The 27998-nt window shown below is 52.6% G+C and overlaps 1 protein-coding gene across 3 annotated transcripts in view; it reads left to right on the forward strand.

Annotated features, from left to right (window-relative positions):
* The window catches only part of GRIP2 (glutamate receptor interacting protein 2), a 95201-nt gene that overhangs the window by 48837 nt on the left and 18366 nt on the right, over positions 1 to 27998 (forward strand). For 2 of the 3 annotated variants that reach the window (XM_042911639.1, XM_042911621.1), the window contains exons 2-14: positions 15408 to 15488; positions 15772 to 15907; positions 16792 to 16937; positions 17615 to 17701; positions 18212 to 18287; positions 19508 to 19653; positions 20514 to 20661; positions 20774 to 20943; positions 23028 to 23153; positions 23482 to 23631; positions 26247 to 26433; positions 26927 to 27072; positions 27833 to 27913. In XM_042911639.1, coding sequence (XP_042767573.1) covers positions 15408 to 15488; positions 15772 to 15907; positions 16792 to 16937; positions 17615 to 17701; positions 18212 to 18287; positions 19508 to 19653; positions 20514 to 20661; positions 20774 to 20943; positions 23028 to 23153; positions 23482 to 23631; positions 26247 to 26433; positions 26927 to 27072; positions 27833 to 27913 — 1680 coding nt within the window. Of the gene's footprint in view, positions 1 to 2927; positions 3052 to 15407; positions 15489 to 15771; positions 15908 to 16791; positions 16938 to 17614; positions 17702 to 18211; positions 18288 to 19507; positions 19654 to 20513; positions 20662 to 20773; positions 20944 to 23027; positions 23154 to 23481; positions 23632 to 26246; positions 26434 to 26926; positions 27073 to 27832; positions 27914 to 27998 lie in introns of those variants that run through there. The other variant, XM_042911630.1, reaches the window with a different exon arrangement.

Genomic DNA, 27998 nt, shown 5'->3' on the forward strand with positions numbered 1-27998 from the left:
CAGTTGTCTTACAAAACCTAAGGACGTGCGGGTGTCAGGGCCTCCGCTGACCGTGGAGGGTCTGCCCACCGGCTCAGTGGCCCTGCCACCTCCCCTAGGTTGTCCATTCTTCCTGTCTGCCCATTCACAGTGCTGGAAACATGACTGGGAGCTGCTGCCGGCCCGGATCCCTAGCAGGCCTGGCTTCTAGCCACCTTACACACCCAGCAATCTGTCCCCTTTTTCCTCTGCTTCCCTGAAGTTTGGCAGCGCTCATTGGATGAGAGGGGTCGTCTTTGGAGCAGGACCGACAGCAGCTTCGCCTGCCCTCAGCTCCCAGAAGGGACCCTTGCTGCTCACTGCCAGGCCCCCCTCCCTTGTCCCTCAGGTGGTGCCGCAGGTCTGAGGTCCTTACAGAGCCTTCTCACTCCCTTGCTCTATAACCATCCTTGGCTCCCGTTGCCTACAGGATGAAAGCCAAACTCCTAACAGAGCACTTCTCAAACTTCTATGTGTCCCCTGGGGAGTTTGTTCAAATGCAGATTCTGATTCAGTGGGCCAGGGTGGGGCCTGAGAGTCTGCATGGCTGAGGAGCTCCCCTGGGAGGCCTTAGTAGACCCTTCACGGCCTGGCTCCACGTGCACTTCCTGTCTGGTCCCCTCACTTCTCACCCAGGATTGCATTCCCCGACACACACCTGCAAAGGCTTTTCCCTTCTTGGGCACATTCCCTCTCATCTTTCAAAGTCAGACTCAAAACGCTTCCTTGGTGGAACCCCAACAGAGCCAACTGCTCCTCATCTGCACTTCTGGAACCCTTTATTAGCCCCTGAAATCCCGAGAGGCACACAGCAGTGACTTTCATTCTTTTTTAAAAAAATTTTAAAGTTTATTTACTTATTTTAAGAGAGAGCACACGTTGGGGGCACAGAGAGGGAGAGAGAAAAGCAAGGCTTTTCTCGAACTCAAGCAGGGCTCGATCTCACGAAACCGTGAGATCATGACCTGAGCCGAAACCAAGAGTCCGAGGACTCTTAGGTGTGAACCTGGCTCCACTCTCATAGCTGGGAGATCTAGGGCAGGTGACTTAACCTTTGTGCCAGATATTTATTTAAACCCTGCCTTGTTCTAAAATGGACCAGCACTTGCTTCCAAACTCACTCTTGGATAAAATCAAGTGGAAAATGTGCTCAGTGGGATGGCAGGGACAGAGGGCAGAGGGAAGACACTGTTTCCCACCTGTCTCCTGGTGTCTCGGTCCCCAGCGCCTGGCACAGCGGGCATTCAGAAAAACACCACACGGAAGCTCTCTCATAACCCACGGCGTGACCTTTCCAGGAGCTTCTCATCCACAAAAGTAAATACCAAAGGAGCAGGAAGAGAGATCGCCAATCTTCATCGCTCATTTAAATGCATCTGTGTGGCGAGCAAATATTTTCTTACAAGAAGGGACGGATGTAGCTCTAAAGGCTTGTGCACCATGCAGTTGGCCCCTCAGGGAGCTGTAAATAAGGGGTGAGGGGAAGAGGGTGAGAATCTGTTAAGGGCAGTTCACATGCTGAGAAGGGCCACGTCCCTGCCTGGTATGGAGCTGGGACTACCCCAAGGTGGCCCTTAGCGTCCTGCTCATGGTCATTGAGAGCCTTGTCCTGACTATTGCTGGGTACCATGGACCAACCTGAGAGCCTGCACCCCCCCCCCCCCCCCCGCTTCCCTGCCTGGCTTGATTCTCCCAGCAAATTCCTCCCAATTCAGACCCCCCTCTCTGACCCAATGCTCACTACCCCTTCAATGGCTGAGACCTTGGCCTCACTTCTGGCCCAGTGAGCTTGACCTGGAACCCGGACCCTGCCCCCTGGGGTACATGTGGAGTCACCCTAAGAAGAAGGCAGCCTTGGGAAGTGGGCAATGGGAAGGAACCTAGAAGAAGCTCCCAGTCCCCAACCACGGTACTGTACATTTTCATTTACTGCAGGACACAGAACAAACTGGAGCTCCATTTGTTTCTGTGTATCCAGGAAACTCTCCATGGGAGCTGGGACCTCATCTGTGTTGCTCTCTTCTGCATTCAGCAGGAGTTAGGCATACAGGCTATTGGCACCCTGTGTCCCTATCACCCACCTTTCTTCCCAGCACCTGTGCGGGGTCTGGCCCTCAGTAGGTGCCCACACACACTGGTGGGATGGAGCGCAGAAGCAGCTGGGAGGAGGGGCCTTGTGCGTCCATCAGGGTTGGCAGAGTCAGTCCTGAGCTAGCGTGGAGGAATGTAGGAGTGTGCAGGGCTGAGGCCCAGCCGGGGCTGGAATTCTGACCAGCTGCCCCTGCCCATCAAGCCCAAGGCAGGCGGATCCTTTGCCCATCTTACTCTGTCTTCCCTAAAGGCTGGGGGAGTGCTCCGTGGGGCAGGCTGCTGGGCTCATCCTCCCCAGGCCCTCCCTTACAGAAAAGGAAACTGAGGCCTGGAGGAGGTAGTTGAAATGTCAGTGGAAGAGCCCCAGGGGGCTCTGAGCTCAGGGATTTCTAACGCTGAGTCCTGCAAATGCTCTTTGGCATATGGCTGCACTTTATCTGGCTTGTGTCCTGGGATTCTGTACGAGATTCTGTTGGAATCTGCTACTTAAAAAAAAAAAAAAGTTTGGAAGGCACTGTTCCTCTTTTCTAGATGGAAAAACTGAGGCCTGGGGAGAGCAGTCACTTACCAAAGTCCTATAGCAAGTTAGGAACAGAACTGGCTCCAGGGGTCCATCTGCTTGGGGACCCAGTGGGAGGACCCAGACATGCCATCTTCAGAGATCCTCACCCAGACTCAGACCGTGGGCCCCGGGGGGTGTAGAACCACATCCAGGAGCCAGTCATACAGTGGCCGTGTCCCCTTTAAGCAGAGAGCCGCCCGCTGCAGTGGGTGGACTCGGTGCCCAGCCAGTGGGAGCCGTGAGCTTCCCTCCCACAGCCCCTCCCCGGGGAGGGTGAGGGAGGGCTGAGCAGCGTGGCTCCCGAGGGAGTTGGTGGGCAGCCGAGGAGACAATAGCAGACATGCTGTGTGGGCTCAGCCGGGAGACCCCTGGAGAGGCGGGTGAGTAATGGGAACCTGTAGGCAGAGTGATGGGACTGAACCCTCCGGAACTGCTGCCCAGAGAAGAGACAAGGATGGCCACTCCCTGGAGACCCAGAGCCCCGAGATAGTGCAGGGCTGGGACACCCAGCCCCCGGTGGGCCCATGAGAGGGCTGCTGTCCTGCAGCCAGAGACTGAGTCCCCCGGGCTGTCCCCTGTCCCGCACAGCAGGGGCAGCAGGCAGATCTGGAGTTCCAGAGGGCAGCCCTCAGCCCCTTAGAGGTGCCTCAGGGAGGTGCGTCCCCTCTCTGCATGGGCATCAGCTGGTGGGAGTGAGCTCCCGGCCCAGAGATGTGAGAGCAGAGGCTGAGCTCAGGGTGGTGTAGAGGGAGCTCCTACAGCAGGCGGGAGGCTGCACCTCCTGGCAGGAGGCAGAAGCCCCGGCCCGGCTCGGGGTCTGGCTGGGGAGCCCCGGGGCCCTGGGAATGCAGTGGGGCAGGTATCACACAGCTGCCACATTCCTAAGTGGGCCCAGGATGGGCGCTATGGGAGGGGCTCTGGAGCAGACATGGTTGCTCCATCTGTCCGTCTGGCCGCCTGTCTTTCCAGCCTTCTCCTGCCGGGCTGCCTTCCTAACCCTGCTCCTGCCCTACCCCCTGACCCCAGCCCGGGCTTATCAAGAGCCGGGAACCGGTCATCCTTCACTCAGTGCCCTGGGACTACCCCTGTCAATCCCTTCCCACACTCAACATACTCTTAATGGTACCTCCTTGAAACAGTTCCGAGGGTAAGGGCTGTGGTCCTAGTGGACCGATGGAAACAGGCTCAGAGAGGGGTGGTGGCACACCCAAGGCCCCACAGCTACAGTGCAGTGTCCAAGCAGGACTAGCCCCAGATGACTTTTATGGCACAGCTACCTCCATCTTGCTTCCGAGGGCCCAGTGAACTTAGGCTCCCACCCCGCCCCCCCATGGCAAGGGGCAGGGACAGGGTCACCCCCTGGCCCCCAGATAATAACATGAATAATGTAGCTAATAGCTGTTGAGATCTTACTCTGTGCCAGGCTCCGTTCTAAGCTCTTTCTGTGCATTTTCTCATTTAATTTGCACAATACTGTGAGTTTGGTACTATTTTTCTCTCCATTTTCCAGCTGGGGAAACTGAGGCATGGAGGTGTTAAGTGACTTGTCCAAGGCTACACAGCCAGAAGTAGCAAAGCTGGGATGTTCCCCATGTGGTCTGCCCCGGCTTCCTCCTGGTGACTACACTGTAAATGGAGGCATTGCTCCCCTGGCCTGGGTATATCTGTCCTCTTGACCTAAGGCCCAGGTGAGTGGGGTGACCTTGTCCTCCAGTGATCAGAGCCACAAGTGCAACAGCGCCCTGGAGACCTCCCCTGGAGCACTGCCAGGGAGGTTGTCTTCCCTCACCTCATGGGCCTCATGGGCCTCATGGGCCTGTGGCCTCCACCTAGGCTCAGGTCTCAGCATTGCCTGCCTGGACCTTTGCCCCAGTCTCTTTCTTGGCCTTCTAGCCTCCACCCCACTTTCCCATCCTGCCCTAGGAGGGAACTTTCTAAAACTCAAATCTGATCACAGCTCCTTATCTTGGCATTCAAGGCTTATCTTGGCATCTCCCTGGCTTTTTCTCTCTCTGTTGACTTATTGGACCCCCATCCTCACCACAGCAGCCCCCACCCTAGACTCCTTCCCAGGCCACAGAGCCTCTTGAGTACACCTGCCACATTTGATGTTCAGCACTAAGGCTTTTTTTTTTTTTTTTAGAAAAGTCCAAAGGTGGAGCTTGGGTACAGTGGGATCCAGGTGCTCAGTTTACATCATTAGGACTCTGGGTTTCTGCTTTGGTTTAGGCAATCTTCATTTCCAGGCAGACTCTTTCCTTTCCTTGAGGTGCCCAGAGGGCCCCATGACCTTTGAGCTTAAGGTCAACCAGGTCAGTCGTCTCTAAGGAAAGAGAACCTGTTTCCAGTAGTTCCAGCAAACATCCCAGGGCCAGCTCTTGTTGGCCCAGCTTGGATCACATGCTCACCCTTGAACAGTCACTAGGCCTCTGATTGGCTGGCCAGGCCTGGTCGAGTGGCCTCCCCAGGAGCAGGGGAGACAAGGATAGCCAACAGGTGGCCACTCCATACACCCTGCACATTTTGCAGGGAAGGCTGGGCCGTAAGAAGTCAGGCCACTTGCAGAGCTCCTCAATGAGAGCCTGGCTTGGGGTTGGGGTCTGTGGAATGCACTACCCAGTGCCCTTTCTCTGCCCCTGATGGACTCCTGCCTGCATATGCCCCGGGAGCCTCGTTCACCACCCACTAACCCTAAGCCCTTGCGGAAAGGGATGTGACCAGGGTTGGGTGCACTGGAGGCCTGAATGCGGATTTTGGCAGGAAGCCCCACCCCCAGCCCTCCCAGTGTTCACTCCCCTCTGACTCCTGGCCACAAAGTGGTCTTTGTTCCCAGGGCCTCTGGGCCTCAGTGAGTATCGCTTGGGCCTGGGAAGGCTCAGGCAGGGTATGCATGTGTGTTGTAGAGATTGGGAAGGGTAGTCCTTCTGCTGTGGCCTGGGCTGCCCACTCCTCTGAGGGGCTCTCACCATCACTGCCTGGATCCTCTGTCAGGCCTCACCTCCTACTGCATGGCAGGGGCTATGGCCATGGGGCAACCCCAGGCCCTCCACCACAGAGTCCACAGTATGGATCCAGGGAGGCCTGGATTGGCATCCTCGCTCTGCCTCTTCCGATTCTATGACTTTAAAAATCTCATGCCACCTCTTTGATCCTCATTCTCCTACTCTGTAAGTGGGAATTGAATTCCAGATTATTTACTGAACACTTACCGTATGCCATGCTTTCCTTCCCGGACACAGCAACCAAACGCCAGCCCTCTGGAGCTGACATCCTAGTGGGCAGAGGAAGATAGTAAATGAGATCACTAAGTTTTTACAAAAGTGAGATCTGTTAGATGGTGTTGAGTGCATGAAGAAAGATACAGAGTAATGGAGGTGTGGGAGGTGGTGGTGGGGTGCAGGGTAAGTTCAAACAGGCTGATTGGGGAAGATCTTCCTGAGAGGATGACATTTCCACAAGTTGCTGAAGGAGGTGAGGGAGGGAGTTTTGTGGATGTCTGGGGAAGTGCATTCTGGGCAGAGGGAACAGTCGGTGCAAAGGCCGTGGGGTGGGCACAAGTCTGGTGTGTGGAACAGCGAGAAGACCCGGGACCTGGAGTGGAGGGAGCTGGCGGAGGGACGCGTATCATCTGGCAAAGTCAGGGAGGCCGAGGGACTGTCACTTGTGGCAGGAACTTTTGCTTTTACTCTTCACGGAGTGAAATGAGTTTTTACTGCTCTAGGCAGCCACCGCCAGGAAATAAAATGGTTTCATTGGTGACTCCCCAAGACTGTCATAGGGTAGGAGGAGGTAGGAGGCTGGAGGGGGCCCATGACTAGGAGCTTAGGAGCTGTGTAACCCTGGGTAAGTCCCTTAACCTCTCTGTGCCGCGTTTTCCTCATCTAGAACATGAGGATGATAATGGCACCCACCACGTAGGATTATCGTGAGGATAAAGCGGTACTAATTTTTAAAAGTTTATTTGTTATTTTGAGAGACAGAGAGAGAGCAAGCAGGGGAGGGGCAGAGAGAGAGAGGGAGAGAATCCCAAGCAGCACAGAGTCCCATGCGGGGCTCGAACTCACAAACTGTGAGATCATAATCTGAGTCGAAAACCAAGAGTAGGATGCTTAACCGACTGGGCCCCACCCAGGCACCCTTAAAGTGGTAATAATTTTAAAGTTCATAGAACACGGCTTGGGTTCAAATCTTGACCCTGCTTCTTACCATTGGAAGTCAGGTAACTTCTCTGTGCCTCGGTTTCCCCCTCTGTAAATTGGGAATAACGATCATACCATCTCAGAGGGTAGTGAGGATTAAATGAGACGATGCTTATAACGTGCATAGCACAACACCCAGCACTTCATCAAAAGGAGTTGCTACCATTATTAATCTATGAAAACTTTTCTAACGAGGTCAGTAGCGGGGACAGGGAGAGAACTCCCGTGTTTCATGGCTTGTGTGTACCCTATAATGTTAACTAGATTCCTCATACCAACCCATGAGGCGGGCCCTTGCCCCCCACTGTGCAGAGTAGAAGCCTGAGGCTCAGAGAGGAGAAGCGGCTGGTCCTAGATCCCTAGCCAGTGGGCAGCAAGGTTTAGAATCAGACTCTGAAGTTGGCCTAACTCCAAAGTCCGTCCTTCCTTTTCCCATCGGACCAGCCATGCCTGCAGAGGTGGGAACAGCGGAGCTGGGGCTGGTAGATCCCAGGTAGCCTGTGGGAGCAGTGAGCGGCTGCTGCCCCAGGGTCAGCAACGGGCCCCTGAGTACTGTACTTGAATGCAGTCAACGTTGGGCCCAGAGGAAAGTGGGGCCCCCCTTCTTATCAGTGCGGGGCTGGGCTGGCCCCGTTGGTGGCTGGGTGTCACGCAGTCATTTCCTGTTCCCCCCAGATTGAGCCTCGGAACATGTGTTTTCTCAGTGGCCCCCCCTCAGAGGCCGAATGCTCCCTCCTGGAGACCCACAGAACCAAGCTCAGTAGGCTGAGTCTGCCGCCCCGCCCTCCCGCGCCCCTTTCTTGCTTAGGCGGGATCCTGGCACAGGCGGCCTGGCCAGGGGCAGACTTCCTTTGCCCTTTGTCAGGGCTCAATAGCTCCCTGGAGCCCCAGAGAGACAGGGATAATGAAGGCAAGTTAACAAAGCTTTCAAGAGAAATAAAAAAGAAGCCCACCCACCCACCCCTGGCTGCAGCGTGGGGCCTGGGACCAGGTGTATACCCTGCACTGGGCACTGCGTGTCCTCGCTCCCTTCTGCTCCCTGACGGGGCCAGCCCGCATCTGCCGGGACAGGCTGGCTTCGCTGCGGAAATGCATTTCCCTCTGAAGCGAGTTCTTACAGGACGGATTGACTGAAGGCAAAAGCTCATAATTGCCCATTGCTGGAAGGAGGAGACAGGAAAAAAGAAACACGCGGATAAAAATATCTCTGTTTTTATGCACGTTTCCAGCTGAAAATTGGTGGGAAAGATGTTTTTGAAAAGCCTTCATCTCTAGGCATATAATTACCAAGTCCCAGAACAAAAAAAAAAAAAAAAAAAAAGACAGAGCGGGAGAGAGTGAGCACGTTGTGCTAGGGAGGAGGACAAGGGTCTGAACCCCCATAGAATTTTCTATAAATAATTCCCTCAAATTCTCAAGACTGGCTTGGCTAAAGCCAGCAGTGGGGGGATACACCCCCATTTTATGGATGGAGAAATAGAGACTCAAGTCACGCAGCCAACTGAAAATTCTGGCCTTGCCTTGATTCTTGGTTTGAAGGCTGCCTCGGTTTCCCCCCACCCTGGATGCTCATGAAAGTGGGGCACTGTTGCTGAACAGGCATCAGCAAATGTTGTCGCATTTCTCATGGGTGCCTTCCTGAATATGGTACGGGGTCTTGGCTATCCAGGAGCCTCTTACCCAGCAACTGGCTGCCTTGAGTGGCCTCAGTCTCCAAGAGAGGTCATCAAGACCACACACTAAAATGCACATGCCTTTTCTAGAGAAGAGTCTCTCAAGTCCCAGTTTATTGCCCACTGACTCTTTGCACACAGTCGTATGAATGTCAGTTCGCAACACACCTGCCAGCCGGAAAAGAGATGGCTCACAGCCTGAGCCCAAAGCCAGCAAAAGAATTGTAGAAGGGAGGGAATAGGGGTCACTCAGGGTTGAGACAGGTGGTCCTGACACCTCTGTCCCAAGGGGGTCATTGTGGGCCGATGTGGCCCCGTATGGTTCAGCGGAGCAAAATCTGAACATTGGGGTGTACAAAGGGAGGAGAGGCCACGTGGAAGCCACACGTGGAGACACCCCAGGACATGGGTTTTCTCTTTCAGAGCCAACATCCTGCAGCCTCTGCTTCGGAACCCAGCATTTGGGGATCCCACCGTTCCTCACTCTAGGTTTCTAGGTACTTTGTTTTTGATATCAGGGCCCAGAACACCACCTTAAACCGACTGTTGTTTCATACTCCCTTCTTGGGGATCCTGCTGCACTGAATTTGGTGAACTTGACCCTCTGCTTTCCCGGTCCTTTCCTTAAGAGATAATCTCTCCCCTCCCCGCAACCGCCTCCCTGGAATCAAACCTGGAGCCGGCAAGCTTATCTCGGGTCCTCCCAGGACAGCCCAGGAGAGAGGGATTTTCCAGTGACAAGAATCTCATTTGCAGGAGATGAGACCAATTTTAATTCTGGAATTTCCCACAATGAAATACCAGAGATGTTCACTGTCACAGAGTTGATAGAAACCAGTCTTTTTCATTTTATTAGCTCAGAAACATCTTGTTGAATCTAAATGAAGTGCAAATTAGGGAACCGTTACGGGAGGCATTATACTTAATGGTGTGTTGCCTCAATTGGTGGTGGCTTGTATGAACAAGGGCCTGGGGGATGAGGTGGGGGCAGCTAGTAAGCAAAGCTGCTGGGGGCCCAACTGCAGGGGCCCTGGAAATGGTTTGGGGCTCACCTGCTATCTGATTTGTTATTTGCCACCTTCTGGCAAGCAAAGGGAGCCTAGCCTTGGTCTGGAAAAGCAGAGCGATGGGGGAGCTGGGTAGTTTCTCAGTGGCTAGAGCTGCAGGTGGTGAAGGGGCTCACCTTCCTGAGGTTCTGGCTGTGCTGTGACCCCGACCTCCTGCTGAACCTGACCCAGCCCCAGCCTGAGCCCCACTTTGACTCTAGAGCAGTGATTTTCAGGGGGAGGGGTTTGGGTGGGGGCACTATTGCCCCCTTAGGGGACATCTGGCAATGTCTGGAGTCATTTTTGTTGTCGTGAGTAGGGGTGGGGTGCTACTGGCATCTAGTGGTTAGAGGGCAGGGATGCTGCTAAACATCGTACAGTGCAGAACAGAGCCCCCCCCACCATGTGGAATTATCTAGCAAAAAAAACATCAATAGTGCAGAGGTTGAGAAACCTGCTGTAGTTTGACTGATTCTTTTATTTTTAATGTTTATTTGTTTTTGAGAGAGAGAGGGAGACAGAATGTGAGTCGGGGAGGGGCAGAGAGAGAGGGAGACACAGAATCCGAAGTGGGCTCCAGGCTCCAAGCTGCCAGCACAGAGCCCAACGCGGGGCTCAAACTCACGAACCATGAGATCATGACCTGAGCCAAAGTCAGACGCCCAGCTGACTGAGCCACCCAGGCTCCCCCAGTTTGACTGATTCTAGCTGAGCCCTGACCTTGGCCCAGCCTGACTCCACCCCCTGCTGAACCCTAATCTGAAAAGGACCTGGCTGGGATGGGATTTGTGCCTTCTGCCCCTTGCAGGGGCTAATTCCTCATCAACTCTGCTTCCATGTGCCTCCGCAGAGGAGTCAGAAGGGAAGATGGGTGCTGTGAGTTAGGTCTTGCCATGGCCAGAGGCTTGGGGAGAGGAGTGGCTTTCCCACAGCTGGTGAATAGCTGAGCCCGAGTCTGCACTCAGGATGGGTTGAACCCTGAGCTCATCCCCTTAACACTGGGCCGGGCTGGAGCTGCCTGAATGAGGGCAGCAGGAGGGCTCTTCTTCATTGCTGGGTGGGGGTGTGTGCAGGCTCACATGAGGCCTGAGGAAGCCTTGGAGACCCATGGGACATGTCTGGTGCTGGGAGGGGTGGCCCCCGAGTCAGCACGGGAGAGCCTGCCAGCCTGATGGTTTGCCAGTTGTCTTTGCCCATCTCAGTCTGGTGCTGAGGAAGAACCTGGAGAAGGAGTGTGAAAAAAATAACCTGGTTAAGGGGGCCGGGAATGTGGGGTGACAGGGGCAAAGGGGCCTGGGGTCAGGTCCTGGCTCTTGGCAGAAGCTTCCTTGGCCAAGAACTTTGCCCCTATGAGTCTCAGGTTTTCTCATCTGTCAAGTGGAAGTGATGGTAACATCTCCCTCCTCCCAGGGTTACTGTTAGAAGTAAATGAGATATAGGGGATAGTGTGGATGGTTGGTGCATGATGTGTGAGCCCCCCTTCCCCCCTGCTGCCAGGGCATAGAGGAGAATCCAGAGTATGCACAGTGTCTAAGACAAACAAGTGCTGAGGAGAGGCAAGGGCTCAGGCATTATCACAGAGCAGGTAACCTGAAACCTTCCAGCTTCAAACTCTTTTGAGATGCACAGATAAACTCATAGGAAATGAAGAGGGTGCATTGGAGAAGAGATAAGGGTGGCCTTCATAACCACTTCTGTCAGTTTTGCACTGGAAGTCTGACCAGTGCAAAAAGGCAGGTAAAAGAAATAAAAAGTATGACATTTAGAAAGTAAGAAAAAAAACCTGTCATTTTTCACAGACAACAGAAAAGCCCAGAGAACCTACAGATAAACTATTAGAATTAATACGGGAGTTTTAAAGGTCAGCATACAAAATCGACTCTGTTATTATATATCAGCAACAAATGATTAGAAAATTAAATTTGAACAACAATCCAATTTACAATAGCATTAAGACACTTCAAATATCTAGGAATATATTTAATGAAAGATGTACATGGTCTTTGCCCATGGAAGTATACAATATTCTTGGCAGAGATTAAAGAAGACAAAAATAAATGAAAGAGTAGATCATGCTCATTGATTGGAAGACCTGATATTGTAAAGATGTCAACTGTCCACAAATTGGTCTGTAAATTTAGTACATTTCTAATCAAAAAATGAAGAGAAAGCTGAAAACCAGCAGGATGCATGTAGGCTGATAAGCTTCCTTACTGGGGTGGCAGCAGGAATGAAGGTGTTTGCTGGTCTGGCAACCAAAGGCTTAGGTTTTAATAGCTTAAGGATACAGGAGATGATGTCCCTATACCTCCCCTAGTTGGAACTCACACCCCAGCATAAAGCCAGGACCTTTAAAAGGACATACCCTCAGCGCAAGTGGGGACTTGGAAAATACCCACCCATCTACCAAAGAGAGAGAATGTCTGTCTCAGCTAGGTCTTGAGATTTGGGTTTCCGAGATGTGCCCCTGGTATCTGTTGAAGGTTGTGATTCACACTACTCCCCTGGTTCCAGAACCCCTGAGCCAATATTTCTATAAATAATGCCTTGGCAGGCACTGAGGGAAAGGAATTGCAAATTCTCTCTGGACCCTGGAGGGACCTGCCTTCAACCAGGCTGAATAAGATTCCCACAGATGAAGCCCTACTAGAGATGAACTCACAATCCAACAATTACCAAACATACAAGGAAGTAGTTCACCACGAGGGAGAGTCATCAGACATCCCAGACAGCAGAAACACCTCTCAAGAGTCTGAAATAATAGAAAAGTGAGTAATAGATGAACATTGCAAAGATTTAAAATTATTAGAGACCTGTAAGGTGCACTAGATAAGGAAAGAACAATATATGACAAGGATATAAGCAAAAGAACCAAACACAACTTTCCAAAACCAAAATTGTACTCGTTGAAATTAGAAACTTATTGAAATTGGGAAAATTTGAATATGGAGTGGATTTTAATTAGTAATTTAATAATTAAGGAATTTTTTAAAAAAATATTTATTTATTTTGGGGCACCTGGGTGGCTCAGTCAGTTGAGCGTCTGACTTCAGCTCAGGTCATGATCTCACGGTTCGTGAGTTCAAGCCCCGCATCGGGCTCTGTGCTGACAGCTCGGAGCCTGGAGCCTCCTTCAGAGTCTGTGTCTCCCTCTCTCTGTGCTCCTCCCTGGTTCACACGCTGTCTCTCTCTCAAAAATAAATAAAGATTTAAAAAAAATAAAAAAAAATTAATTTATTTTGGGCAGAGCACAAGTGAGGGAGGGGTAGAGAGAGGGAGACAGAGAATCGAAGCAGACTCTGTGCTGACAGGCTGACAGCAGTGAGCCTGATGTGGGGCTCGAACTCATGAACCGCAAGATTAGGACCTGAGCTGAAGTCAGACACTCAACCAACTGAGCCACCCAGACGCCCCAGGAATCATTTGTTGTAAGGTGTGATAGTGATATTTTTGCTATTTAAGAAACGTGTTCCCACTTTTTTTAATACATACTGAAATATTTAGAGTGTAATTTCATCATATCTGGGGTTTGTTTTAAAGTATCTCAACATAAAAATACATGGGATAAATATGACAAAGTGTTAATAATTGTTAAAACTAGATGTTGGGTAAAGATGATTCATTATACCAGTGGTTCTCAAACTTCAGTGTGACACAGAGTTGCCTTTGCAAAACACAAAATTATTACATCTACACAGAGGAATCTGGAATATATAAAGATTTGATAACAAGAAAACAAACAACCCAATTTAAAAATGAGCAAAAGGTTTGGATAGATATTGCACCAATGAAGATATATATGGGTGGCAAATGAGGAAAAGCGTACCACATCATAGTCATTAGGCAAGTGTGCGTTAAACCACAGTAAGAAGGGCACCTGGCTGGCTCAGGCAGGGAGAGCATGTGACTCTTGATCTCAGGATTGTAAGTTTGAGCCCCCGCTGGGTGTGCAGTTTACTTAAAAATAAAGTCTTTAAAAAAAACACAGTAAGAAGCCTCTACATATGTTAGGACGACTAAAATTAAAACAACAACAACAAAACAAAAAAAAAAACAATCCTAGCTGAGATTGCCAAATACTGGTGAGAATGTGAAGTAACCAGACCCCTCCTACATTACTGGTGGACCCACAAATAGTGCAGCCATCCTGAAAAGCAGGTTGGCAGTTTCACACAAAGTTAACCTCATCCTTACCATGTGACCCAGAATCCCATCCCTGGGTATTTACCCAAATGGAACAGAAAGTTATGTTCAAACAAAAATCTGTATGCAAATATTTATTATGCCCCCTGTGAAACTGCACCAAACTGGGAAGAGTGGAAATGTGTTTCAGTAGGTGAATGGCTAAGCAAACAGATGCATCCCTTCAGTGGAACATCTGTCAGCAATAAAGAGGAACAAACTGGGGCTCCTGGGTGGCTCAGTTGGTTAAGCATCCGACTTCAGCTTGGGTCATGATCTCACGGTTCATGAGTTCGAGCTCCTCATTGGGCTCTGTGCTGACAGCTCGGAGCCTGGAGCCTGCTTTGAATTCTGTGTCTCCTTCTCCCTCTGCCCCTTCCCTGCTTGCTCTCTCTCTCTCTCTCTCTCTCAAAAATAAACATAAAAAAACTTTTTTAAATAAAAAAAGAGGACCAAACTACTGATCCATGCAAAACAGGAGTGAATCCCAAATGATTATGCTAAATAAAAGAAAGTAGACTTAACAGCCCACATACTTACATGATTCTATTTATATGGCATTCTAGGGAAGCCAAGAGTATATATAGAGAAAACAGATCAGTGGTAGTTGGGGGCTGAGGGTTGGGCAGGGACTGGTTGGTTACAAAGGGGGCAGCAAGGGAAAATTTGGGGGGTGATGGAATTATTCTAAATCTTGGTTGTGGTGGTCAGGACACATTTCCCAAAACCCAGAGAAGAGCACACGACAAAGAATTTTAATGTCTATAAAATTAAAAAAATAGATGAAAATGTTAAGTTAGGGTAATCTACTAAAACATGTACACATGCAGATTGCTGGACCCCCATCCTCAGAGTTTCTAATGTACTACGTCCTAGGTGGGACCCGAGAATCTGCGTTTCTGACCAGCTCCCAGGGGTTGCTGGTGCTGCCGGTCTAGGAGCCATGCTTTGAGAACCTCCGCATTGTACTATTCTGTTTTCATTATGTTTGAAATCTGTGAAAACTTCTTAAAGCGAGCGTTTTCTAGAATTAAAGCTAAAGGAGACACACTTCTCGCAGGCTGCCAGAACATCTGAGAATGTGAACTGTAAACTATCAAGTGCAGTCCTCATGAAGGAGCGCTGAGTGGGTCCATTCGACTGAGTTTGCTCACGGTCAGCCCCGTCTCACCTGTGCTGTGGTGCCTGCATGGGAGAGAGTTGCCAGTCCCGGCAGTTGTGCAGGCACAGCTCCCGGGTGGTGGGGCCCCAAGACCTGTGCTCTAATCCAGATGGCGCGACTCCCCAGCTGTGTGACTGTGGGCCTGAGTTGTCCGGCTTGGGGCCTCCGCTTCTCTATCTATACAGTGGAATGACACTTAACCACAGGATGGCTGTGAAGCCCCAGTATGTGGTGGTGTTCAGAAGAAGGTTATTCCACTCAAGGGCAGAGATGGAGCCTCCTTTGGGAGGAGAAGCCATGAGGACCCCCCCCCCCCCCCCCGCTGCCGCCCAGCAGATTCAGTCGGAGCCGGTGGCAGGAAGGAACCCCTTTTACAGGTCACATCCATGAAGCAGAAGAGTCCCAAGGCAGAAAGGTTTCACCTGCATGGAAATAAAAGTGGAACTCAGGGCCTTTTCTCTTTCTTGCTTGCAGATGATGGACCTTACTCCAAAGGGGGCAAGGATGCAGGAGGGACCGACGTGGCCCTGGCATGCCGCAGACAGAGCATTCCAGGTGATGAGCCTCTTCCCCTTCCCCTTTCTCTGTCCTGGAGGCACAGGTGGCTCAGAGCAGGGGGCGGGGGGGTGTCAGACGTCAGTGGCTCTGCCGATAACTCACTCTGTGACCTTAGACCGGTCACTTAACTTCTCTGATCCTCTTTGTGTAAAAAGGAGATGATCTTACCCAGCATTTTGCAGCCAGGTGCTCTGTTTACCAAGCGTGGGTCTCATTTGTATTGGAGCTGGGGGCCTGGAATTGTGCCATACTGCCCGCTCACCCCCCCATCTGTTGACAGAGGAGTTCCGCGGGGTCACCGTGGTGGAGCTGACCAAGAAGGAAGGCAGCACGCTGGGCCTAACCATCTCAGGTGGCACCGACAAGGATGGGAAGCCCAGGGTCTCCAACCTGAGACCAGGGGGGCTCGCAGCCAGGTGAGGAGTGGGCTCCGTGGGGCAGGAGGAGGTGGGCAGGGGCCAGTGGAAAAGGTACCAGGGCTGTCGGTAAAGCCATCAGTCAGTTGTTTCCGGGAGCGCCCAAGTGCTCCTTGGAGGGAGGCCTCCGGTGGTGGCTGTAATTCTAGGCCCCAGCTTCTTCTCTTCCCCTTTACTCAAGGGGCTGGCTCGACCACAGCATCCCACTCTTGCCAGGCCCTCCAAGCTTTTGCACATGCAGTTAACTTGCCAGAAGGTTCCCTGCTGGCAGCCTCCTATTCATCCATCCACACTGCCTCTGGGAGGCCCCCCGTACCCCAGGCCCAGGCGGCTCCTCTGCTCTGCTCGCATGGCCCTGCGTGCCAATTCTGCACACATCGCTCTGGATTTTCCTGTCGTCTGACCTATGCGGGTCCCTTGGATCAGGAGTTCCATGAGACTTGGGGGTTAGCCTCTCTGTTGCCACCTCTCTGGGCCTCACACAGGGCAGGCACCGGTAGCGTCCAGTTGAATAGAACAGAAGATTAGTGGTTAGAAGCCAGGGTGAGCTCTAGGAAACAGCAAATAAGGAGATGATCCAGCCACTCTGTAGGCTCCTCTGAGGCTGGTCGGAGCCTTAACTATGAGGGCAACACCCCAGCAGGAGGAAAAGCAGGCAGGCCGGCATCGGGGGAAATGCCAGGCCTGGGTGTCAGACAGGTGTAGGTTAGAATCTGCGCTCTCTTACTGACCCGCTGTGTGACCCTGGACGATGTCTGACCTCTCTGAGCCACTGCTTCCCCATCTGTGACATGGGGATTCGGAGATCATAAGGATTCAACAGAAGAGTGGGTGTGAATGCTGGCACCTTCACCGTGCATGTGCTCTGGCCTCCTTGCTCCCAGGAGTGACCTGTTGAACGTGGGCGACTATATTCGGTCAGTGAACGGGATCCACCTGACCAGGCTCCGCCATGATGAGATCATCACCCTGCTCAAGAATGTGGGCGAGCGCGTGGTGCTGGAGGTGGAGTATGAGCTGCCCCCGCCCGGTGGGTGCCCTTGGACGGGGAACTTTCTCCACTGCCTTAGTCATGGGTAGACACAGCTGCCTCCCTGCCAGCACCTGGGTGGTGGGGACCAGCTGGGTGGGTGGGACCTGAAGACCGGCCTATGTCACACCTAGGGACTTCGGCTGCAACTGCAGTGTGGTGTCACCAGGAGGTGGCAGGGCCCTGTTTATAACCCGTTGTCGTTTTTTACGTGTAGCGTCCAGATTTCTTCCTCATGGCGGGGGGGGTGGGGGGATGGTTTGGGGAATGGGGGCTGAAACAGTTATTCCCAGCCCTACTGGTGTCTTCACCCCGCCGGCTTGCACAGAGTACAGTGGGCAAGGGTTTAGCCTAGCTCTGAATTTTCAAAGCTGGTCTAAAGTCTTAAGATTTGAATGACTGGAATTCAACCCTGGCCTGAGCCCATAGCCATGGACTCACATCTGAGTTCTGTCGTGGTCTCTGTGTGAGCCTGGGCAGGCCTCTCTCTAAGTGGGTGTTAAGGTGAAGGGTCCCTTGAAGTCTTGCTTGTCCTACCTGTAAACTGGGGTGGGGGGAAGTTTACCCTCCCTGTAATCTCTGTCTGGTCACCCAATTCTCCCAGAATGAGCTTTGGGGATGTCTGTGGCTTGGTGATGTGACTGAGGTACTCAAAGGAGCCCTCTATTTCTCCCCAGCCCCTGAGAACAGCCCAGGGATCGTCACAAAGACAGTGGACGTCTCCCTGTACAAGGAGGGCAATAGCTTTGGCTTTGTCCTCAGAGGTCAGTGTAAGAGTCATACTTGGGGCCAAGAGGTGGGAAGGAGGCTACCGCTAATTCCATGTGTGAACACATGTTTTGCTTTAATGGGTTGTAGGGATAGGTATATGGATAGATAGGATCGCTTCTTGCTTCTGATTCTAAAGAACCCAGGGCCATTAAGTCAAATGTTAAATGGAGACATTTGCCAAGCAATGAAGGGTGCATGATTGCTGGGAGTGAGATTGAGAACAAAGTTTGGAGCTGCCTAGCAACCAGGGCAAAAAGGGAAGTAGGATGAGATCATAGGAAGGGAAGCAAGCCATTTAAGAAAGGATTTCGGTCACGTTCCCTACTTTTTGTTCCAGCTCTGGGGATTTACGGTTGGTATCTTACAAGAGGGCCCGTGAATAGAAGGGACAGGTCCTAAAACAGATTTAGTTAAGGGAGCCTGGTTAGGGGCTGAGTTGGGGCCTCTAGGCATCAGGGAAAGAGTGGGTAGATGACTGATTCCTCTTGTTGAGTTCTGTCCAGGGGGTGCCCATGAAGACGTACATAAGACCCGCCCGCTCGTCCTGACCTGTGTCCGGCCTGGCGGCCCTGCAGACAGGTGAGCCTGAACCAGAAGAAGCCATACAGCCTTTCCCTGCCCTGACTGCCCCCAGCTCCTCTGTGAAGAAGGCAGACCAGAAACCACTGTTCTCTAGATGAGCAAACTGAGGCTCAAAGAGAGGACACACCTTGTTCAGAGTCACTTGGACTTGTTGGTGGAGCAGGACTCAATGCCAAACGTGAGAGACCCCAAGATCTTTCCTCCCCAACAACCTACTGTCTCAGGGGTGGGGAGGGAAGCTAGCCTTGGCATTATGTTGTTCTTCCCTTCCCTGGCTTTAGTTTTCCCCATCTGTGGCATGGGGCGGATACTACAGCCCCTAGGAGTTGCTGTGAGAGATTTGGGGGCCCTGTTAGCAGTGCCGCTATGGCCTCTATAACGCAGCCTCTGGAGTCCTGGCTGTGCCACCCTGCCTGGCTCTGCCTGGGCATAGCCCAGAAGGACCAGGCAGGCAGGGCCAGGAGATGAGAATGTGGGAGACGAACGTGTCCAGTTCCCAGCACCTGACCCCTGACCTCCCCAGTGGGAGAGTCTTGGCCATTTTAAGAGAAGCCTGGAACGGCCTTGTCAGAAATCTAAACCCATTCTTGGGACAGAGGCTGTGATGAGCTATTCATAGAACCTCCCAGAATAGCTTTGGCCATCTGTTGGGGCAAGCACTCCAGGGTGGAGATTTGACCCAAACCGAGGTGAACCCCCACTCAGGCCCCTCTCCCGGGGCCCCTGCTGAATTTGTTCCCAGGTGCATTTGTCACCAGGCCAGAATCACTGCTGAGGAGCCAGAGTGGGGGCAGTGAGAGCGGACCCCATGACGGGAAGCATGAAGCCTCCAGACCACCCCGCCCCTGATGCTGTGTGGCCCTGACAGGGCTGGTGTCCTTTCTGGGCACTGGCATTCTCTTGTATCCCTGGGGCGTTCCCACTCAGACGTTCTAGGGTTGAGCTGGGGCTATGAATTTATTAAGCACCAAGAAAAGGGGGAGCTGTCAGAGCTGGTCGCTGGTCCCAGCTATCCTTACCTGCCTGCTTCATTTATTCAGCCGCTTACCCATGGACTCCCTCCTACGTTCCCTCACTCATCATTCCGTCCCTTTCTCCTTCACCCACTGCCTGCCCCTCTCTGTCCCCCGTGCCCCAACCTTTCCCAGCACCCTCTCGGGAGGGCTGTGCACAGTGCTCATTGAGGCCGGGCTGGCTGACCAGGCCCTTCCCTGCAGGGAAGGTTCCTTGAAGGTGGGCGACAGGCTGCTCAGCGTTGATGGGATCCCGCTGCACGGGGCCAGCCATGCCACTGCCATGGCCACGCTGCAACAGTGCAGCCACGAGGCGCTCTTCCAGGTGGAGTATGATGTGGCCATCCCAGGTGAGTTGGGGGTCTGAGGACTAGGGTTGGGGCAGAAAGAGGCCCAGGGCTTGGGGCAGGGGGTAGCAGACCCAAATCCTCACCACTGCAAAGGCTCTGTGACCTTGGACCAGCACCTAGCCTCTCTGAGCCTCTCTGGGCAATAAACATTATGTGTCAGGCATTGTTTGAGGTACTGGAGATCCAGGTGAGAGCAATACAGACGAGGCCTCTGTTCTCAGGGGGCTCACCTTCTAGTGGGGAGAGGTGGACAGTAAACAGAATAAATCAAGTATGGAAGGTGTCAGATAGCAATAAGTGGCATTCTAAAAAAAAAAAAAACAAAACATCAGGGAGAGATGGGAAAGGCTAGGGGAGAGAAAGGTGATGGTGGCTGGACCAGGCTGGTTGCCTGAGAAGCATAGATAGGTTGCATTCAGGAAATATGATGAAAGTCGATTTGGTTTGATTTGCTGACGTTTGGACACAGTGGCGGGGGTTGGGCAGGAGCGTCGAGAGCACAAGGAGCTAGGTTTCGTATTTAAACCACTGGGTGGGTTAATGGGGGTGCCATTTCCTGAGATGGGAAAAGGTTGTAGACAAATGGCAGGCTCTCCATAAGTGGGAGCACCTTAGTGTTGTCTAGCAGAGCTGTGGGGTCAGAGCCCCTCAGAGCTGAGTTCCTGACCCTCCTCTGCTGCTGAGTGTTTGTGTGGACTTGACAAGGCCTTTACGTCCATACATCTCAGTTTACCCGTCTGTAAAATGGGTACAGTAATCCCTCCCCAGCAGTGGGGGTTAAATTGAGATAGCCGACTGAGGCTGGGGAGGCAGGCGTTCAATGTTTGCATTTCGAACTCTTGTCTCCTTCCATGTGCCAGACACAGTGGCCAATGCTTCGGGGCCCTTGATAGTGGAGATAACCAAGACGCCTGGGTCCGCCCTGGGGATCTCGCTCACCACCGGCTCCCACCGGAACAAGTCAGTCATCACTATCGACCGCATCAAGCCGGCCAGTGTGGTGGACAGGTGAGGCACACTGGGTGCTGCCCCCGTAGTGGCCAGGGATGGACGGGGGAGAGGCCACCTTGAGCTCTCTCTGGCCAGACCAGCCTCCCCTTTCATTCTCCCGCCCGGCCAGGAGTGGGGCCCTACATGCTGGAGACCACATCCTGTCCATCGACGGCACCAGCACAGCACACTGCTCGCTTCTGGAGGCCACCAAGCTCCTGGCCAACGTGTCAGAGAAAGTGCGGCTAGAGATCCTGCCAGCACCCCAAAGTCGGCGGCCCCTGAAACCGTCAGAGGCAGGTGGGTCCCCTTGGAGGGTCTCAGCCTCCAAATCTGAGGGCGGATGGGGAGGATTGCACAGGGTCCCAGAGGCCTAGGACTGTAGCCCTGGGCAGGCTAAAATTTACTGGAACAAATGTCCGCTCCCATGGGGAAGCTCAGACTGCCAAGTGCAGCAGCCGACGCTGGGCCGGTGGGGCAGAGAAACAACTTGAATGTTTGAGTGTTGACAGTCTGCTGGGGTGGGTGTCCCAAGGCTGTTTCCGTCACTCTTTGTATTAATAGAAATACAACGGCTAGACCAAGGTTGGGGACAGTCCTTCTGTGCTCTGTGCTACTCAGAGCTTAGATCTGGGGCCAAGCTTACGGTCCTCAGCAGGACCAGAGGGGGCAGCCAGTCAGTCAGGAGGACCGAGAGCCCAACCTTTTGAGGAGTTGGGGGCTCCCAGACCAGAGCAGAGAGCTGGGTGTGAGGCAGTCCAAGAGCAGTGGAAGTAGGTGGTCTAAGAGACCAGAGGGCAGAGCTGAACTTGGGGCAGGGAAGTGCCTCTAGCATTCCAGACCTTGGGCTTTGGGTTCAAATGCCAGCGCTGCCCCAGCTGAACAGCCTCTGCATCTCTCAGCCTCCATCGCCTCGTCCGTAAATGGGAGTGAAGACCCCACGTGCACAGGCTTGGGAGAAGTTAACCGAGGTAGAGGATAGAGCACAGCCCAGGGGTGTGAATCCCAGCCTGGCACGCCCGATTGATCATCTGGGAGAGAAAGAAACCCCCCAAATAAAATGCGGGGAGACAGGCGTTGGGGAGGGTCCATCTGTGTGGTCTCTGCCAGGGTCTGAAAAGGCCCCATCAAGCCACAGCCAGGGCCTGACACGGAAGGCTTTGGGGCTTGAGCTGGAGTCACATGTGGAGCACCTGCTGTGGGCTGGGGCTTCCCATGGGTCGCCTCCTTTCATCCTCGGGACGAGTCTGTGAGGTCAGTATTGCTGTTATTCCACTTTCCAGAGGAGGTTGAGGCAGCTGAGGCTCAGAGAGGCACCCCTGAGGTGCCTCATGAGGGCACACGGCTGCCGACAGCCCTCCTGGCCCTTGTGGGCCTCTGCTAGGTGCCAGGCACTGCTCTAAGCATGTCCTATGTGGTAGCTCGTTCACATCCTCCCCGTTATCCTGGGAGGCAGCCACTATCTTAGCCCCATTATACAGATAATGACAGTGAGGCACAGAGGGGCCAAGTGGCCTGTCTCGAGGACCTGGCAGCTGGCTCCTGAGTTGGCTTGTGTGCCGTGCTCTCCCTGTGTGGGATGGAGGTGCTGCACAGGGGGTGGAGTCACTGGGCTGAGATAGCTGGGTTCTCACTCATCCGTCCATGGACACGTTGCACCAGGCTGGCCCCCCCCGAAAGCCCCACAGCAGAAGGAAGAGCCAAGGCGGGACCTGGGGCAGTCTGGGAGGAGGCGTTGCATGGCAGCCGGTTTAGAAGATCTGGTGGGGCAGGTGGGGGAGGCAGGATCGCTGGAGTCCCGTGGGAAGCAGATGGAGGAGAGTGCAAAGAATTCATCAGGGGGTAAAGCCTGCAGAAGTTTGGAGGGCAGGGGGCAGGAAGCCAGAGCAGCTTCAGACTGCATTGCAGGTGTGAGCAGACCTCGGCCAACTCCTCGGCCCTGGAGCATAGGTTGCCTCGAGAGCCCAGCATGGGGTGGAAACAGCCAGGCCCTAGTGCCCCCATGTGCTCAGCCCCTGGCCAGGGCTGCCCAGGCCACAGCACTGCAGTAGATCCTAAAGGCGCAGGGGCCCAGTGGGGTCTGCCAGCTGCACTGCCCAAAGCTGATGGGCCAGTTCTCAGGCTGGGCCTGCTTTCCCTCCCATCCTTGCTGCCGCCTGGCTGAGAGCTGAGCACAGTGCCTGGCACGTAGTGGGGGGGTTCGGGACACATGAGCGGCATCCGAATGAATGCCTGGCTTGGCTCTGGGGAAACTCGGGCTGTCTGGTCCTGCTCTTCTCGCTTCATCTTGCAGATGGGAGCCTGGCCTCCAGGGGAGCGTGGTGAGTCCAGACTCGCTCAGTCCCTAACACCTGCACCTCTGTCTCCTCTTCCTTGGGTCACAGTGAAGGTGCAGAGGAGCGAACAGCCACATCGCTGGGACCCCTGCGTGCTCTCCTGCCACAGCCCGCGGCCCGGCCACTGCAGGACGCCCACCTGGGCCACACCTGCCGGCCAGGACCAGAGCCGATGTAATGTGCCCATCTCACCATGGCTTGTGCATGTTTCATAGGGGAGGAAACCAAGATGCAGAGAAGTTAGGGGGTCTGCCCGGTATTACCCAGCACATTAGTGGTGACATGAGCCTGGCAGCTGGGTTTCACCAGGTCTGTGAAAACCCTGCAGTCTTTGAGGCCCAGAGTGGGAGAGACTTACCTGAGGTCACACAGCCAGTGGTTGAGGTGAAAGGGGGAGTGCGTCCCCATGTCGCCTTGTGCTGGGGTGGCTGCCTAGCACCCACTGTGTGGCAAGGTGGCAGGCCCTTCTGGGATTCACGGGGCTGTGCTCTCATCTCCCCAGCCTTGTCCTCGACTCCCTTTTCCTCGCCGACCATGAATCATGCCTTTCCCTGCACCAACCCCAGCACCCTTCCCCGTGGATCCCACCCCATGAGCCCCCGGACCACAATGGGGCGGAGGAGGCAGCGAAGAAGGGAGCACAAGAGCTCATGTAAGTAAGCCATGGGCTCTTCCCTCCGCTTGGAGCTACGTGTATGCCTGATCCTGAGAGATTTGCCGAAGAATGGGGGCATTTGGGGCAGGGCCCCAGTTCTATGTTTGTGGGGTCATTAAATAGCATGAGTGGTATGCCAGACTGCCTTGGATGGTTGGGTAGGTTGTGCAGTGTACAAGGATGCACCTGATGAGTTCCAGTTACTTTGTACATTTATTATGGAAAATTCCCAGCAGGTGATAGGACCTCACCATCAAAGAGGCACCTCACCTTAAAGTGCCTTGAGGAGAGGATACCTGAATCTGAAGAGCTTTCCTCTTTCAGATTTTCACAAAGGTCTTACAGGAACTCCATTTCATTTTCTTTCGTTCTGGACTCGTTCTGATCCATTCAAGGAGAAAGTGTGAGCGTGGTGCAGCTATGTCTTTACCAATTCTCTGACATTTTTTAATTTCCCCTAAGACAAAGACATGCAGGCCTGAGGCTAGCCATCCAGCATGTGGTAATTTTCACATTCAGTCTGTATGTATACATACACATATACGTGTAGACATACACACATATATATACACACACGTATAGATTTCTACTTACCTTTTGTTTATAGGCATTTCTATTTGCAATCACTGTATATGTAGTTCCCTTTTGAAATGAAGGTATAAGTATTTTAAAAAGTGAGTGAATGTAAAGACAAATAGTAGTGAATGATAATGCAAGAGACGTGTGGAAATAGCAAAAGTCACGAGAATGCCAAGAATTTTGAAGTCTTTCCTGGGAAAAGTCCTTCCTTTGTTGATGTAGAGAGTTTATCCAGCCTTCTGCTCTGTGAGTTGTAGAGGCCTCCAGGAAGGATGAAAGGTTAACTGGGCTGTTTGTAATTGAACCAGGTGAGGGAGAAGAGGAACACAAATCTCCTGGAAAGGAGCTAAATACAGTTATGAGCTTCCTGGAAGCCAAGGTGAAAATGGAAACATTTCAGAGTCAGATGAGAGATTAAAATACGTCTTTACCAACCTCCTTTGTCAACCACCAAAGCTGGAGGTGTGTAGGTAAAAAGATTCAGAAATGCTGTTCATAGGCAGGGGCATGTGGAGGCTAAGGGCTCTTGGGACCCCTTTACCTGTCCCTTTCCTAAGATGGATGAATAGTAAAGTATTATTATTATTATTATTGATGATAACCATTAGTTAATTAGTTAAACGTTTTGAACACCTCCTATATACCAAGCACCATTCTTATTATTAGGGATGGAACTATGAAAATTATAGCAATACAACATATGCAACAATACAATATATTACACAGATTGTAACATGTAATATAAAGTATAACAAAATAGTAATAAAGGCATAATAGTATAATAGAATTCATAATAGAATTAAATATAATAAATTATATTTAATAAATGGTATCCAGTGTCCCTATTAATAATACAGATATTTTTATATCTGGAATATAAAACAATATATATTAAGTAACATAATATATCAAACAGATATAAAATTTTCATATGACCCAGCAATTCCACATTGATATATGCCCAAGAGAAATGAAAATATATGTCATGTCTACCCAAAAACTTATACATGAATATTCGTAGCAACATTATTCATTTTAGCCAAAAGGTGGAAACAACCCAGATGTCCATCAAGAGATGAATGGATAAGGGTGCCTGGGTGGGTCAGTTGGTTGAGCGTCCAACTTTTGGTTTCGGCTCAGGTCGTGATCCCGGGGTTGTGGGATCGAGCCCCGCATCGGACTTCTCGCTGAGCATGGAGCCTGCTTAGGATTCTCTCTCTCTCTCCCTGTGCCCCTGTCCTGCTCTCATGCACACTCTCTCTCTCAGAGAGAGAGAGAGAGAGAGAGATATGAATGGTTAAAGAAAATGTGGCATATTCATACTGTGGGATGTTATTTAGCCTTATAAAGGAGAACCTTGAAAATATTACGCTTAGTGACAGAAGCCAGACACAAAAGACCACATATTATAGGATTGCATTTACAGGGAATGTCCAGAATAGGCAAACCCATAGAGAAGAAAATAGATTAGAGGTTGCTTAGGGCCAGGAGAGATGGAAGGATCTGGAACACTAGCTAAAAGGAATGGGGTTTCTTTCTGAGATGATGAAAGGATTCTACATTTGATTGTGCTGATGGTTGTACTACGTTGTTAATATACTATAACACACTAAGTTGTACACTTTAAATTGGTGAATGCTATGTTAGGTGAATTGTATCTCAATAAAGCTGTTACCAAAAATAGCATACTACGTATTATGGTATTATACTAGCGTTAGAACAACACTAACCCAACGTAACATCACAATCCTCTGTTTTACAGAGGATTTTACAACATCACATCACACATCACAATCCTGTTTTACAACATGGCAGTCCCAGGAGCTGTCTCCCTTAATCCTTGTCACGGCCCTGCTGGGTGGGAATCCCCCACTGTGCAGATGAGGAGAGCACTGCCTAGAACAGGCTGTGACTCCCTGGGCCACTCACTTGCCCGTCTGACTCCAGGTTCTTGAGCCTAGGCATGGGTTGGTTCTGGCCCAAAGGGCTCTCTGGGACTGCCCACCTGACAGCCATGCCCACCTGTCCTGCAGTGTCACTGGCCTCCAGCACTGTGGGGCCAGGGGGACAGATCGTGCACACGGAGACCACGGAGGTCATACTTTGCGGAGACCCCCTCAGCGGCTTCGGCCTCCAGCTCCAGGGTGGCATCTTTGCCACCGAGACCCTTTCTTCCCCTCCACTCGTGCGCTTCATCGAGCCCGACAGCCCAGCAGAGAGGTGAGCCAACTTCCCCTGCCCCGCTGGGCCTGCCACTCTCCAACTCAGGGCTCACAGACAGCCAGGGAAACTGAGTCACATGCTAAGCCTGGCTTCACAAGTGTATCTCGTTCCGCCATCCCATCAACTCCGTCATCAGCCCCACTTTACAGATGAGGAAACTGAGGTGCAGAGAAGCTGATGCATTGCCCAGGGTCACGCAGCTTGTGAGTGCCCCAGGACTGGAACCCCTGTCTGCCTGAAGCCAGAGTCCTCTATATACATATCTCCTAAGGCACGCATCACCCCCCTTGGGCAGACAGAGAAGCCGAGGCCCAGCAAGTTCACTCCCTTAGCCAGAGTCACATGCTGAATGGCCTGAGGATGTACAGCTGGTATAGGGCCGAGCTGGGAGTCATACCCCGAGCCTGCCCCTGCATGGCATTCCTGTCCCCCGGGGATAGCCATGCTGGTAACGGAACTTCTTCTCTCCGCGGGGCTGCCCGGGATTCAGGTGTGGACTGCTGCAGGTGGGAGACCGGGTCCTGTCCATCAATGGTATTGCCACTGAGGACGGGACGATGGAGGAAGCTAACCAGCTGCTGCGGGACGCAGCACTGGCCCACAGGGTCGCACTGGAGGTCGAGTTTGATGTGGCAGGTGAGTGAGTGTCCCTACCTCCCCCTTCGCCCTTGGGGACCCTGTGCTCCCTCCTGTCCTGTGCTCTCGCCCGGTGCACGTGCTCCTCCACCCCCACCCGACCCCCCCCGCGCAGCGACCCTTCTGCCTGAGCATTTGCAGCGTGTGCCTGAGCACCAGCACCAGGAAGGCACTGGCCGGGGAGACAGGAATTCTGCACACCAGTGGGAGCGTTGATGAGGGAGTTTTGTGCCGAAACAGGACCAAGGGAGGGCAGAGGGGGGCTGAAAACATTCCCTGCCCCTCTGCAGGGCTTAGGCAAAGAACCCCACACAAAAGCTCAGTTAGACGTTCTGGTCTTGTGATTTCGACATTCTGTGACTTTGGACACTCCCTCCCACCACCCATCCTCAGCTTCCCCAACTTGAACTGGTGAATAGAGTCCTACTACAATGGATATTGTTGGGTTAGATGAGATAAATCGTGGAAACACCCAGCTAAGGCCCGGCACGTAGTAGGTGTTTGGTAGATTGTTACTGGGTCTGAACTGGGTTGGCTGGCCGTCATGGGGCCTGGGCGCCAGCCCCAAATCTGCTCTGACCAGATGGGTTGTCTTGGGCAAATGCCAGCTCACCATGCCTCAGTTCTCTCATCTGTCAGGTGGAAGACGCAGGATGGGGTTGGGATGGTGACTTTTTGCAGTCTCTCCCAGCTGGCCTACTGGGACTCCCTGAGTCTTCTCCCTCAGGGCTCACATGAGTCCACGTGTGTTTGCCTGCAGAGTCCGTCATCCCGAGCAGCGGTACGTTCCACGTGAAGCTGCCCAAGAGGCGTGGAGTGGAGCTGGGCATCACCATTGGCTGTGAGTCTCTCCCCGCCATCCAGTCCCCACGCCGAGTGAGCCTCCTGCTGGGGGAAAGCACACACCTCCAGCCTAGAAGAGGGGG

Source organism: Panthera leo, chromosome A2, assembly GCF_018350215.1.
Source record: "Panthera leo isolate Ple1 chromosome A2, P.leo_Ple1_pat1.1, whole genome shotgun sequence".
NCBI classification, from domain to species: domain Eukaryota; kingdom Metazoa; phylum Chordata; class Mammalia; order Carnivora; family Felidae; genus Panthera; species Panthera leo.